This window comes from Notolabrus celidotus, chromosome 4 (genome assembly GCF_009762535.1).
Source record: "Notolabrus celidotus isolate fNotCel1 chromosome 4, fNotCel1.pri, whole genome shotgun sequence".
Classification (NCBI taxonomy): domain Eukaryota; kingdom Metazoa; phylum Chordata; class Actinopteri; order Labriformes; family Labridae; genus Notolabrus; species Notolabrus celidotus.
The window spans coordinates 20,405,504-20,426,549 of record NC_048275.1 but is presented as its reverse complement, the minus strand read 5'-3'; the positions used below and the strand labels follow the sequence as shown (position 1 = coordinate 20,426,549).

At 39.5% G+C, this 21,046-nt stretch overlaps 1 protein-coding gene across 1 annotated transcript in view; it reads right to left on the bottom strand.

The window, feature by feature from the left end:
• LOC117811104 (contactin-associated protein-like 4) overlaps positions 1-21,046 on the bottom strand; it is a 69,155-nt gene that overhangs the window by 31,018 nt on the left and 17,091 nt on the right. Inside the window, exons 2-5 of the mRNA XM_034681170.1 lie at positions 17,412-17,522; positions 11,082-11,275; positions 8,554-8,701; positions 6,770-6,973 (exon numbers count right to left, since the gene is read on the bottom strand). Coding sequence (XP_034537061.1) covers positions 6,770-6,973; positions 8,554-8,701; positions 11,082-11,275; positions 17,412-17,522 — 657 coding nt within the window. The remainder of the gene's footprint in view (positions 1-6,769; positions 6,974-8,553; positions 8,702-11,081; positions 11,276-17,411; positions 17,523-21,046) is intronic.

The window sequence follows — 21,046 nt, the reverse complement described above, 5'->3', positions numbered from 1 at the left end:
AGGCCAACTAACATTTTGGATGACAAGGGTCTGCTTGACATTATTTGCATCGAACCCAATCACTGCAAATATGAATTACCTTCTTGAGTCATCATTGTAACCAAGATCATTTGATTCCTCAATCAAGGCACTGGTAAGACTTACTTTGCAGTGTCAGTATAGACTTGACTGTTCTTAAATAAAAAACGAATACAAAAAAAGATTAATCTTTGAGAGCCCTTTTAAGTAAGTTTTAATGTCAACAACAAGATAGGTCAACCCACGGGATAGGTGTAAAAAAAAAAATCAAAGCACACTGTTTTATACATTTTAAGCTGCAAAGAGTCTCAATGAGTGAAACCTATGACTGTCAATAGAGAGGACGATGATATTTTTGTTCAGAAAACACAATCCGTATTGTGAGGTCGAGATCAGCAAAGAGATAAGAGGTACTGCTTGGTCCTCTGGGGGTGCCAAAATGAAAGCTGAAATCTGAAAGTTCCTCACAGGAGCTTTTAAGGTTAAGAGGATACAGAAAAATCTGTCAACACAATTAATAAGCAGCCATGGGGGGAAAAAAAGGTTATATGCTCTTGTAGAGTTAAGAGAAGCCTGACTACCAAATGCTATGATGGCAGTGTTTGGTGTAACTCCACCCACAGCACCACTCTCTTCTCGAGAAACCACCTTCATGGCCTTTGTCACTCTTTCAGCCACATGCTTAATACTGCTTAAATGGAAATCCCCCACGCCTCCTTCCCATATAGTGTGGTTAAGGGACATTCTTCACTTTGTGAAGTTGGAGAAAGTCAGACATTTAGTGAGAGGCTCCCTGAGGGTGAGTATTTGCAGGAGCTGGACCTCTCTGAGACCCCTGATTAGATGGCTACCTTTTTGGCAATATTCAAAGTGATGTTGACGGCGGCAGACTGACCAATAATAATATTATTATTTTTGATTGTTTTTCGTTGTTTTTTTTAATTTATTTTTTAATTTAATTTTTGTATTTGTCTATTTACTTAATTATTTATTTACTTTATACATATTGATTTGTATACGCTTCTCTATATCATTTAAATTCTAATGTAATATGTACCACTATTGTTGTTGTTGTTGTATGTCACTGTCTGTGTTCTGTCCTGGTTCTGTGTTGTTTGTATTTAACAAAACGTCAATAAATATATCTGTGAAAAAAAAGAGAAGCCTGACTGAAAGAGAAATAAATTGGAGAAAGTATTTTTCTATTGACATTCAAATAACGTTAACCACTTCATTTTGATTCCTTTTGAAGATACATGAAAAATGCGAATTTCAACTTAAAAGATGTCAAATTGTTCAAAAACTGCCTCTGTTCTGCCGAATCAGACAGCTTTAATGCTTCTGATTTTTTCCTTTTTATTTTTATATGACCAGGGCTGTTAGTAAATCGACGTTTATTTAATTCCAACAACAATTTTTAATCATATTAGGAGGCAGAGCAATCTTTTGAAGCATTTGGACCTGTTTGAGGCATAGAACAGGGGATTAAATGCTGGACTATTTGTACCTCAAAGGCTATACAGCTAATCAGTGTGAGTCCAACATTAGTGAGTCAGCTGTGGGCTGTGAAATAGAGCACAGCTGGCTCTCTGTGACATGAACGTCTTGAATTGCATCAGAAAGCTAATCTGTTTACATACAATGCTGTAAGACTGAGCCCAACTTGAAACCATTCTCTAAATCAGCATGGGTTGAGGAGAATAACAGTGTTTGCAGAATTGAACATGACACACAGCTCACCATTCACTGAGACAGCTGAGCTGACAGACTGTATCCTGAATGAGTCATCAACCCAGCATCTGCTTTTTTAATCCACTGTCGACAGGAACAACATCTATGTAACGGGAATAATTCTGATAGCTTTCACATTTAACTGAGCATAAATAACATCTAAAAGTGGTTTGAATAAAGATGCATGATTAGAATTTGGTTTTAAGATGATTACAAAACCGAACAAAGTAAAAGTTTGAGTAATTTGTTTAGATGAATTAAATGAAAGTAAATGACGAAACAGATTCAGCATCCTCTGCTCTGAACTCCAACACAACAAACAAAATTACCCAAACATTCAACTTACTTGGTCAGTTTTCAGATAATCTTTCTGTCTTTCTTTCACAAGTGCACATGTTAATAAATCATGACTTAGTGCACACTGTAACCCGTCCGTCTTCCTAAAGTCTTCTTCATTCTTTACCTGATATGAGCTCGGGTAGAAGGCCAAACATTGATGGAACTGATTGTTTTAATTATTTTCAGAAAAATGAAAATCCAGTGGCAGAAAGGAACTGTGTTTAATTATGAGACTGGGTGTCCCAGAAATGTAAGACCACATTTTGATGTATGTACAGGGAAATAGGATTCTCTCTGAGAGAATACATACATTTAAATAAGCCACTGTGATAATTCAAACAGTTTGCACATCTCCGGGAAAACAGAGAGGAACTAAGTGTGATCAGTTCAGTGCTGCTGAAGGCTGCTCAGGGCACATGGAGAACAATGCTCTAATAATGGGGTGTTACAGTAGAGGCCAGAGCAATACACACTAAAGAGAGTCAAATGAACAAACATGGATATTTTTTTCAAATCAAACTTTGGAAAGGCAAACTTTTTACAGATTTAAAGAAGACACAATGGCTGAGAAAATACTCTCTGACCCCTCGATCATAACAGCCTTTAAAGTAAAGTTCAGAAAAGGCTCTCAACATTGAAATATATATTTTAACATTTATCTGGCAGTATTTGTAATCATTTGATACTATGCTTGATTATCTCATGGTTAGGATTTGGTTATCCTCTGAGAAAAATGTGTTTTGTTCGGTAGGGCAGGTACAGTGAAAATTTGCCTGGGTTAACTTTTAGGGGGAAAAGAAAAAAAGGTAGAAACTGCACCACATTTCTGTCATCAGAATTTGTTGTGACTTTTGCTGTACAGAGATCACCCATGGTCAAATACACCTAAGCCTAGACCAGTTATTCCACATCCTTGGGTGTATTAGCAAACTACGAGCATCAAAGATGAGAGAAAAATCTTTTAGTAAATGCATCAGAATGTTTTACTGTGGAGCACATAATGCCAGTACATGGAAATGAACTCAGTGCCTCTGAGTGTGGGACCAGCATACACTGCAGGGAATGAGCTCAGCAGTTTAACAACTGAAATAAAGAATAGATAAGCTAGCTGGCACATAAATTAAAAGCCTGTGAGTATAAATATTTCTTGAACACTTGTCTGGCTCGTAAATATTTCACTACGGTATTAATCAAGAATATGAAAAAATATATGTACTGTATATCAAATAACCAAAGGACGAGGAGCTCAACAAGAAAAAGTGAGGAATCAGCATCTGTTTCTTCAGAATCAGAATCAGAATCAGAATCAGCTTTATTCGCCAAGTATGCTTGAACACACAAGGAATTTGACTTTGGTAAACTGTGCTCTCTTTGTACAAGGCATAAGAATAGGAATAAGAATAAGAACTACAATAAAAAATAAAATGAAAATATAATAACAATAACCTTAGCTATAAATACAAAGAAACAACAAATAGCTTGACTAATATGTACAGGCTAAAATAATATGATAAAGTGCAGTGGTGAGTTGCAGAGGTAGTTTTACATTATAAAATAGAAGTTAAATAATACAAAAAATAGAAATATGGAATTCTGCTTGAGAATTGTTGCATTGTATATCTACATGTATATTTACAGAGAGTATTTATCTGACAGGTATGACACTGTTATGGTTTAGTGTTCATCAGAGTGACAGCCTGGGGGAAGAAACTGTTCTTATGGCGGGTTGTTTTGGCGCACAGTGATCTGTAGCGCCTGCCGGAGGGGAGGAGTTTGAAGAATTTGTGTCCAGGGTGTGAGGGGTCAGCGGTAATGCTCCCTGCCCGTTTCCTGGCCCGGGACCGGTACAAGTCCTGGATGGGGGGCAGGTCGACACCGATGATTTTCTCTGCAGTCCTTATAGTCCGCTGCAGTCTGTGTTTGTCTAGTTTGGTTGCAGAGCCAAACCAGACAGTGACGGAGGTACACAGAACAGACTGGATGATGGAGGTGTAGAACATGATCAGCAGCTCCTGGGGCAGGTTGAACTTCCTGAGCTGACGCAGGAAGTACATCCTCTGCTGGGCCTTTTTTCTGATTGTGTCTATGTGGGAGGTCCACCTCAGGTCCCGGGAAATAGTGGATCCCAGGAACCTGAAAGAGTCCACAGTAGACACAGTGCTGTTCAGGATGGTGAGGGGGGGGGAGGGGGGGGGGGCTTCTCCTGAAGTCCACTGTCATCTCTACCGTCTTGAGCGGGTTCAGCTCCAGATGGTTCTGACTACACCAGAGGGCCAGCTGTTCCACCTCCTGTCTGTAAGCAGACTCGTCTCCGTCCTGGATGAGACCGATGACGGTGGTGTCATCTGCAAACTTCAGGAGTTTCACCGAGGGGTCTCCTGAGGTGCAGTCATTGGTGTAGAGGGAGAAGAGCAGTGGGGAGAGAACACATCCCTGTGGGGCGCCAGTGCTGATGGTCCGGGTGCTGGATTTGATGCTCCCCAGCCTCACCTGCTGTCTCCTGTCCGTCAGGAAGTTGGTGATCCACTGACAGATGGAGGCCGGCACTGTGAGCTGGGTGAGTTTCTGGTGCAGGATGTCTGGTATGATGGTATTGAACGCAGAGCTGAAGTCCACAAACAGGATCCTAGCGTAGGTCCTGGGGGAGTCCAGGTGATGCAGGATGTAGTTCAGACCCATATTGACTGCATCCTCCACCGACCTGTTTGCCCGATAGGCAAACTGCAGGGGGTCCAGCAGGGGGCCTGTGATGTCTTTCAGGTGGCTCAACACTAGTCTCTCGAAGGACTTCATGACCACAGACGTCAGGGCGACGGGCCTGTAGTCATTGAGTCCTGTGATGGTGGGTTTCTTTGGGACTGGGATGATGGTGGAGCTTTTGAAGCATGAGGGCACTTCACACAGCTCCAGCGATGTGTTGAAGATCTTTGTGAAGATGGGGGCCAGCTGCTCAGCACAGACTCTCAGGCAGGAGGGGGACACGCCGTCTGGTCCTGGAGCCTTCTTGGTCTTTTGTCTCTGGAAGAGCTGGATTACCTCATCTTCACAGATCGTCAGCGCAGGTGGGGGGTCAGAGGGGGGTGGGGAGGGGCTTGTGGGGGGGCCAGGTAAATCAGAGTGTTCGGGTGTGGGGTGTGAAAACCTGCAGTAGAAGCTGTTCAGGTCGTCAGCTAGTCTTTTGTTACCTTCAGGGTGGGGGGAGGGTCTCCTGTAGCTTGTAACTTCACGCAGGCCTCTCCAAACTTCTGAGGGGTCGTTGGCAGAGAAGCTCTGTTTTAACTTCTCAGTGTAGCTCCTCTTAGCTACCTTGATCCCTCTCGTCAGTTTGTTTCTGGCCTGCTTGAACAGGTCCCGGTCCCCACTCCTGTAGGCCTCTTCTTTGGCCTGACGCAGCTTCCTCAGTTGAGGTGTGAACCAGGGCTTATTGTTGTTGTATGTGCAGAAGGTCCTGGTCTGCACACACATGTCCTCACAGAAGTTGATGTATGAAGTCACAGTGTCAGTGAGTTCATTGAGGTTTCCTGATGCAGCTTCAAAAACACTCCAATCAGTGCAATCAAAGCAGGCTTGTAACTCCTGCTTTGACTCCTCCGTCCACTTCTTCACAGTCCTAACTACAGGCTTAGCCGTTTTTAACTTCTGCCTGTAGGTCGGGATGAGATGAATCAGACAGTGATCAGATAGTCCTAAAGCTGCACGGGGGACAGAGCGATATGAGTCCTTTATTACTGTGTAGCAGTGGTCCAGAGTGTTAGACTCCCTGGTGGGACACTTAATATGTTGTCTGTATTTAGGTAGTTCGTGGGTTAAATTTGCTCTGTTAAAATCCCCGAGAATGATGAGCAGAGAGTCAGGATGTTTTTTCTCCACGTCTGTAATCTGGTCAGCCAGGTGCTGTAACGCCTCCGTTACGCAGGCCTGAGGTGGGATGTAGACGCCGACCAGAATAAAGGAGGAGAACTCCCGCGGCGAATAGAAGGGTTTGCAGTTTATGAAAAGAGTCTTGCTCATAGACTTCAATATAGATTGTCAAGTAACACTTAGATACCCTAACTTTTAGTATGCCAAGATCAAGAAATACTGGATTTCACATTTCTCTTTATAGTGTTTGTAATTCAACCCTCTTCAACACCATCAAACATGGCATGACAAACATGACATCTCCTTGTTTGTTTGTAACTCAGGCTTTCAGTTAAGAAAGTGATTGCATATATAACTTTTCATATTTTAGAGATCTTCTTCCAGAGCTTTAATAGACACTGTTCTCTTAGGCAGAGAATTCATGTTCATTACAAGTAAAACACAAGTTCAATGGTGACTGTGAAACTTGTTTGATAGCATAAAGTGGTGGTTACTTTAGTTCATGAATGGATCAATGGGGGAGCCAATGTACCCCAAATAAATATTTAGGGGTTAGCCTAACCCTTTTGTAACCTAACAGCTAACTGATATTACTGAATACACAACCACATCAGAAAAAAATCAGAGCAAAGAACTTCAGAAAAAGCACTGTCTCTCAAGCGGTGCATGCTTAGCTCTGCAGCATTATCTCCTGCATCTCAGTTGAGACTAATTCATAAAAATCTTAGTGGTTTCAAAGACCTGTTTCATTATTCAACAGCACCAGCATGACTCAGAGCAATCATGACAGTGTGTGTACAATGATTTCACATCGTTGTACCTTTTCTGAGGAGCAGGAGAAGCTTTCCTTTCTCTAACTCGAGTGTGAGGCTGTGCTCGTTCCGTCCCTCGGCATGAAGCAGTATCCCAGAGTTTCTCAGGGTTTTAAATGTCACAGAGATGCTCTCCATTGTCGTCTGCCTTGGTCGTGGACTCAACCTGAAGAGGAGGCTGCTGCGGCCATCAAAGCTCACTACATCAGAGTCTGGAAAATAAGAGAACAACACACTGTGGACTTTTAACAATAGATATTAATTTCTTCTGTTTGTCTTTTGTTTTGACTTACACTTATTTTGATGTTACTATTTAATAAGTAAATTAGAAGCCTACATTTTTACGCGTCATTGAGTGTACAACTGTTGCATAAAATGCCTCTTTTTGTGTCTTTGCCTCTTACACTGTAGCTCTGTCTCAGTTGTAAGCAAAGCATGTTTCATATCACTGAATAAATGATACATCAGCATTGCCTCTCATGCTGCTGAGTGCTACTCTGCAAGAAATCTCACGTCTACACAATTGCTATCCAAGCATCAAATTAGAAGCATCAGCTCAGGTGCATCAATTATTATATCGAGTGAATCTGAGCATTTACTGCTGACAGCTGTTACAAAAAATAAATCACAGTAAAAACTCCTTTTTCTAAACCATGAAACAAGGCCATGTTGCCGTCTCTTTGTCAAAGATATTCCATCTTAAAACCACCTTTTGAGTTCTTTACTTCAGCAAAAGTAGGTGGAAACAAGTTATTTGGAGGCATTTGATTAACTTTGTAACTCACCTGACTTCTTCTACAATAGTTCTGCCCACATTCATGGAGCACTATATAAACTTTCTTTACTAAACAGCAGACAGAGGATGTTGCCTTCTGTTACTGTCATTGCCACAGCTGTTGAGTGTCCTCCTTGCCCCAACTGGCCTTACTTCTTCCTTTCACATGCTGTTCCTGATTTTTATTTGCTCATCCTTCACCTGTCCAGCAGGTGCCAGGTGGCCTCCTGCTGTTTGTCACCCCTGCTGCTTATTCCTGATCAAACCAAGGCTGCCATCCCCCCCACCTGCTGTTCATCTCCGGTTAATGTAACGTCTGTAAAAGGTGTGTTCTATCCTTGTTTCATGAACCTTTTGATTGGCATATTAAAAGATGAAATGTGAAACGTCAGTTTGAAAGAAACAATCTAACAAATGTAAAATAGTTTTCATGCTTGGCTGAGATGAGAGTTGCTGTGTATCTGTATTCAAGTTGAAAAAACAAAACCATAGGATTAATGGTTGAGCTGTTTCTTTGATGACTAATACACAATGGTTTCAAAAGGACGAGGAGACAGTTATTCCACTCGCATGCTGCATGTTACCCTCCACTCCTTTCTGTCAGCTATAGCAGCTGATTAAAAATGCCAAATGATGCAGCTGAATGACAAAAGACAAATTCATTCTTTGTAATGAAAAAACATAAATGACACCTCGGGTTGTGAAAATGTCACATTGAATCATTTTAAGCGCATGAATAATCACATAATAACTGCAGAGTCTAAACTCTGTTCCATTTATAGAAAAAAGGAGACACATCGCTTTTTAGGTAACAATCAAATATGTAATCTGCCACAATCATATACAAGTAGAAGTTGCATTACTAAAGACTTTTTTAAGGATTAACATGTCTTTTTTCTAACTTGGGCATCCTGTGAAGAATCCTTGAAACACTGTGGCTGTGATATTTTGTGTCATCTCTGTCATCATTTTTCTGCCTGCACCTCTAAGTGTTGGATTAAAGTGCCTCAAACTGACCGTGAGGACATCCGTAAGTCTCCAGTCTTAGTCCAATCCGGCCATTGGGATTCCAGTCCAGGGGGATCAGGCGGACATAGCGAGTGATGACATGATGCTGGAGCTTGTGCTGGACCACACTGTCTGCATTACTGTTACCAGGAAATGCCTGAAATACACACCAACAGCAGCAAGTCATCTAGTTTCTGTTCAATCTTTTTTTTCCATCTGTTTAAATGTTTGGCTTGTGATACATCACAAAGATAACACCCTCTCGATCAAAGTAATCAAGGCTACCACTGAATGACTGAACATCTTTTTTATTAAAGTTGAAATGAAGTTCTCAAGTGATGTGTCTGATTTCACACCTAATGGAGGGAACACTGTAGAAACAGGACTGTGTTCCTGATGAATGATAGAAAATTTAATTTGTGAAGCACAGTCTGTGGTTTCATGTTGCCCACGCTTCGGTATGCACTTGATACATGGTGAATTGCATTTATTTACCAAAGTGATCATAGCAGACTCTACATGGTTATTTTTGCCTTTAAGCTTCAAATTGGACATGATCTCAAGACCTTTAATAAACGTTTTGAAATAACTTGTACATTATAGTTTGATGATTTTACTTTCCTCTTTCTGTAAGATATTTCCTTCACAATGACATAAAAGTAACAAAATCCTGATTTATTTCTTTGTTCTGTTGTCTGAATCTTGATATCCTTGTCACTCTGTCAGTATGTTCCTCCTGATAAACTCTGATTCTCATTTTTGTCTTGACCTTATTTCTCCTAGCCCCATTGGATTTAACATGTCACTCAAAACTCTTCTCCTTTCTTTATTCATTTTTTCAGTTTCCATGCAAATACTATATATTAACTCAAGCTACTATTTAACCATAGAAATCCATCCAAAGAAAGATGTTGATGACAGACGCAGAGAGAAGGAAGGTAGCACAGAGGGTACTGGCTCAGTACATCCATTTCCGAGATACAACATACTTCAACATAACTGCCATTTACTATAATTAGATAGTAGGGAAGTAGCGTGCAATACAAAAAATATTAGTCATTGCTTTTTTTGTACAATTATTTGGTTTCTTTGATATGGACTGTGGCCAAAAATCTTTTTTTAAGATTTTTTTAATTGTATGAGGCTTTCACAGATTTCTGTCATTTAACATGACAGTATTTATCAATACAATCAACTATTTACAAATATATTACATTTTAAGTTAAGGTTGCCACCAAGTCAATGCAGGCAAATCTATCCATTCATTTCCTTAACCTGCACACCCTCACTTACAGTCTCTCACCTAAAGCTTTTTTGTAGCTCTTGCGGCACATTAGAGTCAATATTTGCATCTCAAGACGACGCTCATTAACAGACTCTGCATCCTTATTTGTCCTGTTGGGAAATCTAAGATATACTTCCACTCCCTTCACCTCCATTAACACATTATAACCTGACAATGACGGTTCATATTCCCCACACCATCTGCTCTTTTACACCTTTGTGGAAAAAAGAGAGAAAAAGGAGAGGAGAGAAGATGAGAGAAGAGGGGGAAATTAAAGAACAAGAGAGTGTTACTCAGCCTCGCAAACTCTGGCCTTTAAGCTCAAAAGAAAGAGAGGTCCTAAAGGAATTGTGACTGATGAAGCAGCTCGGCAGTCAAGGCTGTTCCCCAAAAGCCATAATAAAGCAGGCTGACTAATATGTGGAGCTTTGGAAGGACTTGTGAGGCACGGTGCGGATTTATCCTGATTTATGCTGAGTGTAAAATCAACAAGCTTTTAAACCCCTTCTTCTGTTCTCTCTCCCTCTGTGAAGGTGTCTCAGTCTGACATTAGTTTTACCCTCACAGTGAGAGTCTTAGCTCTCATCTACTTTAAATTGAAGTTGTTTGTCACATCACTGTAACAGAGGAGGAATTGTCAGTCTATAGCAGGAGCTGTGTGGTAATGCTTGACTGCCTCTAATCACTACACAAGTATAATGAGATTAACACAGCAAGTGTGAGCTCCTCTAGGTGAAAAATTTAATATAAAAAAGTAACATTGAGTAAATGAGATGCTAATTCATCTGCATTTTTTAAAATTAATGAATTCCTTGAGATAAACTTTAAACTTTTGGCTGAGTGTCCTGCTCACAGGAAGAGCTTGTCTGGAGGGCTGCATTAAGGATGATTTAAAATGATTGTGCAGCTGTACCGCAGCTCACTGCCAGAACATATTTTCAGTGTTTATTGGGTGTGGTTGGCCAACTGATAAAGGAAACTCAGGCTAAATCAAAAGTTTTTCACCTTCAGAAAACATTATGGTTCTATGAGTGTGGCCTTTTGGATTTCAAACAACATTCCTTAACCTGGTCCATCCAGCTGCTTAAACTTGTAACACCTATTCTAGTGTAGTTATCATTGTCAAATGTCTGCATCAAAGAAGGCCTATTGGCTCAGTGTTGATAATTAACTAACTTATCTGCTTACACAAACAGATGTTTATTACATTATCTACACAGCTGTTGATATACTTTTATTACAATTCACTCACCCCAATACTGTCCTCCTGTCGATACTGTCTCCAGTTGTGCCCTGTGTCACTGAACATTAGCAGGTAGGACGTCAGCCAATCAGAGCTGCCATAGCGACCCTGGGTAGCAACAGCAGTGATTTGTGTCCGCTCGCCAAGATCAACCTCCAACCACTGATATTTGTCTGAGCTCAGAGGAGACCAACCTCCAGCTCCTGTAGGCAGAAAAAAACACCTTGTATAATTCAAAGTGCTGACTGTAATTTTTTCACATAATAAAAAACATATTCTGGTGCTTTGTAAATAAGATTAAGAAGAACTCGGTTAATTAAAAAGGGTGTACCCTACTGAGCCATTCACACATTATCACAGCATTCTAGAAACAAACATTCCAGCTAGTGTACATCCATACAGAGTGTTCTGTCATTTCTAAAAAAGATTATATTTAAAGTTATTTCATCAGACTAAGACTGGTCCCAGTCTGAAAGCACTGTGTGCACAAGTTATATATCAACATATTTCTTTGATGTTTAATTCTGGACAGTCAAAAGTGTTTAATCTGCAGCTTAAAGGACTCTTGTGTTTATTCTACAAGCTGCAGCTGAACCATCAATAGTCAACACTGCAGGTTTCATACAATATTAAAGTGGGCAGTTCATAGCAGACCTTCATATAATCTGAGCACCAGGGCAGGGGACCACATGAAGACACACTAAATAATTAAATTACCAGACGGTTTGTGAGTGCTGAGCTAAACCAGAGTGACATTTTGCTGACAGACCACACTGCAGGATTTCGTTGAAGCATGCATACTGATTTCTATGACTATTTCATGCATTCTCTAGCAACAATAAAACCCAAACCTCATCATGACCGGCACTTTAAGTCCTCTTCATTGACCATACCTGTATGTTGTGTTTTAAACAAGGGGTTCTCCACTTTGTTGGATTGTTGCACACGGACATTTATGCAAAGCATAACAGGGGGCACAATTTACATCCTTGCCTTCATGTCACACTACTTTGCGATCTAAATTTGACGATGCCAACAAACTTTGTGTCACTCAAGGCAATTAAAAAGAGAACTTGGATTCAAAACATGCAGGTTTTAAAAAATGTAATATTGTTTAAAAATGTTTTCACAAGCGTGTCCAACATCTTAGTTACAACTGAAGATTAAATGTAGATTATAACAGTGAAATTCCTGTCTTCTAATCCAATCAATTGGCAACTCCCCCTTCCAAGTCAGGGGATGGATATTACAGTTTTGGTCCCCAGCTTGGATGACGTACAACAAAACTTTCAGAAATTATTGTTTTGATCCCAATGTCAAGGCCTCACCCCAGGCTCAGCCTGCCCAGATTGAAATCTGATGAGATGAAATGGCCCCTGCAAACTTTTGAACCGACTGAAGCTGGTAGCTGACATGTCTTTAAGTCATTTTTAGCTATAGACTGCTGCTGGAGAGCACAAGAAAGCCATACTGTAAGGAAAAAAAACTGGTCAAGCTTACAGCTTCACCGCGAGTGGACAGATAACTCACGAAAAGTCTTGTCTGAAATCAGTTACACATTGTTATTCAGCAGTCAGGCAGGAGGAGAGATGGACTGATTCTATTGTTGTGGATTTTTAAAAAGGAGAATGACAGAGCTCTGCAGTAAATATAGATTGTTATTTAAAAAACTTGAACAATGGAGAAATGTTTTGCCTTTTCTTTGAGCATTTGATTCAACAGTAGGGGCAATCCTCACAGCGGTCAACTGTGCGACACTTTGATGACTTTTTAAAGAAACGAAAACATTAGAACAGGTCTGATGGCTTCTCATTGGAAGTGGATAAAACTTTGTTTTCTGGTCTGAATGCTTGGTCTCATCTGGTGTAAGCCCCCTGAAAAGACTGTTTAAGGCACAGAATTACATGATTTCATATTTTTAGGATGCTTGGCAATTGATTAATAACGTGACTGAGTAGGAGGGAAGCAGTGCTATGATCAGTGGCATTGGATTTTACTTAGTCAAATTGAGATTACATGTGATAAATATATATATATATATATATATATATATATATATATATATATATATATATATATATATATATATATATATATATATATATATATATATATATATATATGATAGATATAGGAAAAAAAAGTATATTCTCATATGTGCAAACCAAAATTTAAAAAAAGTATGTGTGTAGTTTTATGGAGAAAAAAAGGCAATCATTGTGCAGGCTATGGTTCCTCTACTTACTGATATCTATTCAATAATGATCATGGTCTGGAAAGCAAAATTGCACATTCCTTTCTAAAAAAGCAAAGCTGCTGATCAGAGGGTCTTCACTGTGGCAAGATTGGGGTATCTCTATTCATTAAAAGGCTTAAGTTAGGCAGAACGAAACTCTTAATATACTTCAAACACTTTCAAAGCAAAGGTAAAGTCAGAAATGAGAAAAGATGAAAAAGAAGGGCTGGATGAGAAAATCTTGTTTCAACAGCAGTACCCTTCTTGGGATTGTGATCATCCCTCTGTGTTTTCCTTCACAATGACATTCGAGCTAACGTTAGCTGCAGGGGCTACAGTAATCAGCCTTAGGTGGAAATACTGCAGCCGGTCCTCCTTTTCTCTGTCATTGTCTGTTGTGGTCCTGTTCTGAAAGTTTAACAAAAGATCTTCATCATTCCCAGTTTGATGTTATCGAGATAGCCCTGAGGAGTCTGCAAGATTTCAGACTAGATCTGATAAATCCCTCACATTAGCAGATGACAATGTGCACAAACATTGGGTCTAACGAAGGGCACAATCCAGATTCATCATGACATAGTTTAATCAATGTTAAAGCAAGGATGTGGCTCAAGACTGGTTAAGAAATTGGTTTGTTATTTAAAACAGATAAGTTAAATTTGCATTTATAACGTTCCTCTGACACAGGTTTCCATAAGTAAATTAGTTCATAAGCACTGTGGTGTGTTAGGGAGAAGAAAAAGTATTTCCTTGCTTTTCTTAAGCAGATCTACATTGCCTACAAGAGTCTCCTCTAATTTTGCTGGTAAATTAACTCTGAATGAAGCTACTCCTCAGAGGATGACTTTTGAAGATAAGGAGTGTTAGCAGCTGGAGCAGATGAAATGTGGGGTTCGTATTTTATTCAGTGATTCCTTCAGAGAACAGCAGGGAGAGTAGAAATAAGGCAGTTTTTTATTTGTATTTTAATGTCTGTTGTTACATTGTGGATCCCTTGTGACAGATGTATTGTGAATAAGATTAATTGATTAATCTAATTAACTTCTAAACCATGAACTGTGATGAGCATGAATTTGTTATTGTGATCTGCATTTGTTAGTAAAAAATCAGAAGGAAGGAATTTGTAATCATCCACACCACGATGGCCAATCAGCACGATGATCCTCCAGTGATGTACCATGTGAATGAACCAGCAAAGGGTAATTATCCAGAACTCGCTAGGAGGAAAGTGAGCGAGGAGGTCGTATTATCTGGTAAGTTATGAAAACCTTTGTCACTTGATTCAAGCTATCGGTTGTACAAGCAAGTTTACTGTCCCAATTAGCATCAACAGCATCTGGTTCTTGCTTACACATAAATGGAGTGAGTTATTTACGTGAATTATTAAGTTGTAAATATTTAAAATTCTGCTGTTCAAATACTGTACATGCAAACAAAGCAAGCAAATTATTTTTCCTTGTCTAATGTGAACAGACGGGACCCAGCCTTTGTAGCCTACCCAGATCACTCAGGCCAATGAGACGATGTGGTCTACAAAGATTTTCCTGTTTGTGTCACCAGCTATTCTTGACTTACACTGACATCATGTAGCCCCACCTCTGTTGCCAAGCAACAGGTAGCCAGCTGGCAAACTAGCAAACAGCTGGAGCCAATTAACTTAACTAACATCACAAACATTTAAAAGATCACTTCAATTGTCGAGGCAACTGTCATTTTTAACATTTGCATAGCTTGCTATTGAGTTGAAAGCAAATACTATTATCGAACAGTGTATCACTCGGTTGCTTGAGATTCTGCCATCGCTCTTGAAGTGCGGCCCAGAGAATCATAGGATATGTTGGCCACCAAGGATACAATCTATGCATCTCCATCAGCCTGGGAAAAATAGAACATGCGTCGGCTGCAGGAACCTTCGAATGGGACAGCCTTCAACCCACCCCTTTGGAACAATCTGATTTCATAAATCCTTCAATAGATGCAGCCCATGAATTGGGACAGAGATTCCAACAACAGACATGAAAATCTCACTTGTGGTCTTCAAGAGGAAGCCCAGTGGTCTTGAGGTTGCACCTGTTCTTCTTTAAGACCACTAAGCTGCCCATGGTACAATGGGTCCTACATACAGTTCTCATTTTTCTGGCTGCATACCTATTTGGTGCTATTCATTCATTCTAAACATTTATAAGCGGATGGTTTGGGTGCCATATAAAATATATACAGAAACTAGCACGCCTATCAATCTGACTTTCCTCCCATTTTCTGTCTTGTTCCATTATTTCCTCATCTCCTCGCTTCCCTCTGTTTCTCTAGACAGATAAATAACTTATATTTTGACACTGAGATTTGTCTGATTATCCCTTATAAGCATCTAATCCTCCTTAAAGCAGATCAAACTCTGATCTGTAAACAGACAGAGCAGGTTGAATGAAGTGAAAGCACACAGTGGGTGTGTTGGCTCACCGCTTTTGACATCAAACGTACCAAGGAAACAGAAACCTGCAGGCTGTGCTTCCTGCAGACTTCCAAGTGGTTCAAATCAGTCAGATCTCCTGTTGTGTTGAAAACAAACACATCCCAGCCCTTCCATTTGATCTGTGTCTCTTGTAGGATGAACCAGTCAACTCTTCATGCCATATCATACCAAATCTGTGCTTTGTTTTCAAAACTCCTGTAATTGCATAAAGGTCTCTTTTTTTTCTGTTGACAACAGCTAAATGTTTGTGAAGAGCATGATATGCAAAATCTATTTTAAAACAGAGCACAAAGGAGGTAATAAGCGCCAAACTTTTTGGCTTTATCTGTCTGTTTGTCCATCATTCACCCTGAGGTGTTTGTCAGTGTGTGGATCCAGCTGAGACATGTCTTAATGATGTGTGCTGCGTGTCCTGCAGGGAAGTGAATCGTGAGGTGAGGAGTGCTGCAGCACATCGCAACAGAAACAGAGGGGAGCTTCCTTTTATAGGCCACAATATCTGCAAAACACTGCAGGAGGAAAACTAAGGATAGTGGGAAAAAATGAAAGCAGAAATAAAGAAATAAGTCCTTGATGTTTAACTGCTAAACTTCAAAATGGGAGTAAGATGTGTCAAGTTGAGAAAGATATAAAATAGCCCGGCCGATGTGTCACCGGCCTGAGGCAATGCCTGTTTCCTTTAACAATAACAGACAGTCTTTTGGTGATGATGTCATGCCAATCCTTTATTTGACTTCAACTAGAAAGCCTTAGTTTCATTTTGAATTTTCTGAAGTGGTTTGCTGTGTCAGTATCCTGGATGACTTGGCATCTGATTATAACTGAGCTGTTTTAGCAATGCGGCTGCTCCAAACACCAAATGCATATGATCTAGTAAAAAGCTGCGTTACTTTTAATAGTAACTGTATATTCTCTACTAGGAGGACAATGTGAAGATGGAAAATGCCATCAATATATAAAGCAAAATCAAAATTCAAACCCTAGATCTTACTGAGGTGGAAAAACATCTTTGAAGTGAACACACAGAAACACAAAGCTGATATTAATCAGATACCTGCAGATACAGGGGACACAGAGTCATATGGGTTACACAACTGTTATAACTCAGTGGTTGAATTATAGAACTATAGGTACTGTGTCACTTAGTGCAGGTAGCTGTGCACTTTGTCTTGCAGTGCAAAGCTTTTGTCTCTTTTCTGTCAGTTCTAGTAGTTACAAAACCAGGCATGCCATTGCTTATTTAATTGACCTTTAAACACTATGCAATAAGAAATAGCTACACCAATTTCTATTTGAATTCATCCCAACTGTGAATTGCTCTCTTTTTGACTGTGCTCCTTCCTCTGAATGTCAAGTTTGTTTTGTTTACAAATGTGTAAGTGCAAAGGCACAGGGACACCAGAGCTCTGTTACAGCACCACAACAAAACAGCAATGAAAACAAGGCTTTATTTACAACCCTGCCTTTATTATGTCCTATCCCTTCTTGGCAGACATTGGTGTAACTGTAGCTTCAAAGAGATGCAACTAAGAGAAAAATTGGAAAATCTCACTCTCTTAAACCCACACTTTCAGCAGGACTATATGCATGTACATAGTATTAGTCATGTGGATGGTTTGCAGTTTCTCACCTTCTCTCCGGTTCAGCTTAGCAAAGCCCGGTCCATGGCTACCAGACAGTTGTGAGGAGCTTCTGAAGGAGGATGGTGGTAGATTGTGGACCAGTGGACTGTGACATATCTCTGTAAATCACAACGATGAAAAGTAAGATTTAAACATGATATAATTTGAAGGAAAAAAACAATAGCTGTAGACCCTCAGCCTATTCAAAATAACAACTCACTCATGTGTCAGTGTTAAAATGTGAATGCTGTTGATAAATAGATTTAAATTTTCAATCATGGCCTTCCATCAGTCTCGTGTAAATCGCTTGATAAAACTGTATGTTTCCAAACAGCTGGAGCTAGAGAACGGAGCAGAGTCAGAACTTAACCCTCTTTTTTTTGCGTTACATCTGTTTATGTGAACCATACAAGAGCATGTTGAAGCAAAGTTTCATGGTCAGTTTATACTTATAGGTTACTCAGACTTCATATTCATTCATGTTTGATCTAATTTATAAAGTTAGATGAGTTTAAGTTATAAGGAGCATTATGAGGGCCATACATCTCAGAGAGATGAGACATCTTTGATGAGATTATATTAATTAAAGATCTTAAGCTGTCTTTACTTTGTTAAGCCGTGATTTAATCAGACTTGGCCTTGCTACTTTGATATTGGATTTCTGCCTGTTAAAGGGACCTACTCTGAAAGTTTGACTTTGGTCTCTCTTTCATGGGACTTTGATTTTTATCTGGCTTCACCTCATTGGTGTGAGTGTGGTGTGCATATCTCTGTGTAATTGGTTAGTGCCATTATAACTCAGTCACAAATGCTTAAATGAAGACAGTAATGAGTAAAAACCATAGACTATAAATAAGAAGACATAGCTTCTGATCTGGAAAGTGCAGCCAATTCAGGCATTTTTGAACCTGCATTATTTTTGACCAGCAGCAGAGGAGTCCACTGGTGGAAGGAGATGTCAGGTCATATGGAGTTTTATCAGTTTTTTTTTTCTCTTATATTTTCCCATAGATAATTGTCATCCATGATAAATGATTTAGGTGCTGTCATACCGCTCTCTGCACATCATCTGACAAACTGATGCTTGCTCTGCAGGTGACCAGGTGAGAAAGGTGACAAAGACAGGTCCAACAGTACATACCTCCTGTTGATTGAGCTGATTGATGCACAACGTCTTATGTATATAAATATGAACCTTCTCATACCCCTGTTTTTTTAAAATGATCTGCATTTGGGGGCTGCAGGTGTCATTGTGCACTCATAGGTTGGATTGTTGTGAAACGCTACTTTATTTAAAAGTCTCCTGCATACACACCTTATCTGTTGTGATAGCATAATATATCGAGTGAAACGAATATCGAATTAAACTTTAAAACAACACACAAAAAGGAAGTTATGTTACTTTGGAATGGAATGTGACATACTGGCTATCAGGGGAAATATGGTGTTCTGAGCATTGAGCCCAGGTGCTCCCAGTTAACAGTACTGTTTTGCCATTTAGATGAACCTGCGTGAAAAAAAGAAAATGGCACAAACAACTAAAACTAAACAAACTAAAATATATTTTCAGCTGCAATCTGGGCTTTGCCTTCAAGTTTCCCCTAACACAGAATGAGACACTCACCACAGAGATCAGGGGAAATGTTGCAGCCAGTTTGCCATCTCTACACTTTAGATGAATATTACATTGATTGAGTTTCAGTTCATGAAGCAGATTGAAACATATTTCATGCATCTGATATCACTACTTGGTAAGTAATGTGTTTTGAGTGGAGTTGCTCATATGAGAACAGTAATTTTTCTAGACATGGAAATTATATAGCTTTATACACAACTCTAAATAACCCCACACAACATGGCCACTGCAGCTAACAGCCACATGACTAACACAAAAAGCAGGGAGCAGCAAATAATCATTTCACAAGAATAGAAGATCACTATCACTGTACCAACCATGAATTATGTTGTGACCCAGTAATGATTTGGCCTCTTTCTGGCCCACTGGATGCAGACAAGTTTGTTATTTATGCAAAAAAAAAAAAAGATAGAGGAGGTTTACAAAAACACAAACTAATTTTCTGTGCTTCACTTTGGGTCACTGATTGAAAGCAGTGGAGCACAAAATCCCTAGATACATTAGCAGGAAGTGGTGGTAAATGCAAAGTATGAAATGAACTTGAAATTGCAAAACACTGACCCTGAATATTGTGGAAAAAAACTTTGAAAAGCTGAGGTACCAGCTCTGCTTATTCTTTCTGTTTTAATATGAAAAATAACACATTTTACACATTTTGTGTGGAAACACATGATTACTTTTTAAAGTCTGAAGATATATGGCCTTGTGCAACACAATTCATTCAGTTCAGAGTAGTAAGTTATACATTGAGTTTGAAGTTCACAACCCAAACTGAGTCCACTGCCAACACTAAGTATGTATCCTTACAAGGACTTTGTCAGTACTCCGAAATTAATTCAACTTGGTGGAGACAAGGAAAAGTACTGTTAAACATGATTAATATGACATTCAATTTGATATACATTATAAGTGCCTTATACAAAAAACTAACAATGAATGCAGTCAATGCTTGAGTCAAAGGTAAAGTCAGCTCTGATGTCCAAATTGAGTCACAAAACTCAAGTCCTTGGCCAAAGTGCTGCAGCACCGGTTAGTATAACAAAAGAAAAGCATCCACTCCTATCTGAACAACTGCAATATTAATCACATGCTCTTCATGTTTCTCAGGTATGGTCTGGTGTGAGACACTGTGGGATTACAGCCTGTGGATAATTGTAGGGGGTAGGAAAATGATAACATGATTCTTGTGGTGTGTTGAAAGCTATGACAAATTCGTAGTTCTTAACAGATCAATGAGGCTCATAGATAACAAAGGTTATTTCTATCAATCTGAGATATATTAACCAGAGGGTTAGGAATAAATTTAAAATATATACTGTTTACCTAAGCTACATGTAGTTTAGATAGTAGTTTTTAAAAAGGGCCAATTTAGTGGTTTTGTAAAACATGGGAATCATGTTTGGGATATGAGTAAAAGGTTTTCTAGCTGTCAACTGTAAGATCACTGAAAAGGTGTTCACATTCACAGTCTGCCAGTTTTAGCACACTTTTTTCACTGTGTAGAGGCTTTCAGCAAACACAGGACTGAGTATTATGGCTGCTGAAGGAGCTCGATAACCCTCAGCCTAAAAAGAGATACTGTGAGTTATTAGTCTCTCCACCTTGTCAGCGCTCACATTCAAAGCTCTTTGACTATGAGAGCACTATAACCTGAAAACCTCTCAGGACTCTTAGTGCACTGCATGTCCATGACATGTGTGTAACCATTATTTATCCAGCCCAGTTAGCTTCAACAGTATTCTATTGTGCATCCTTTCTTCGATGTATCTCTCTATTTTCATAGCCTTGATTTTATTGTTGAAATGGCATTGTATCCACAAATGATCAAATCAAGCTAATGAGCAACTGCCTAATAAAAGCAGTCATGAGATTTACAGGTTCAGAGCTCTTTACAGGTTCTTGAACACTTATAGTTATGGTGAGGGTTATAGTTCACTGCTGTTCAGTGTGCATCTCTTAAAGTGACGTTACCATTAAGCCATGCATCTCTGAGCACAGTGATAATAC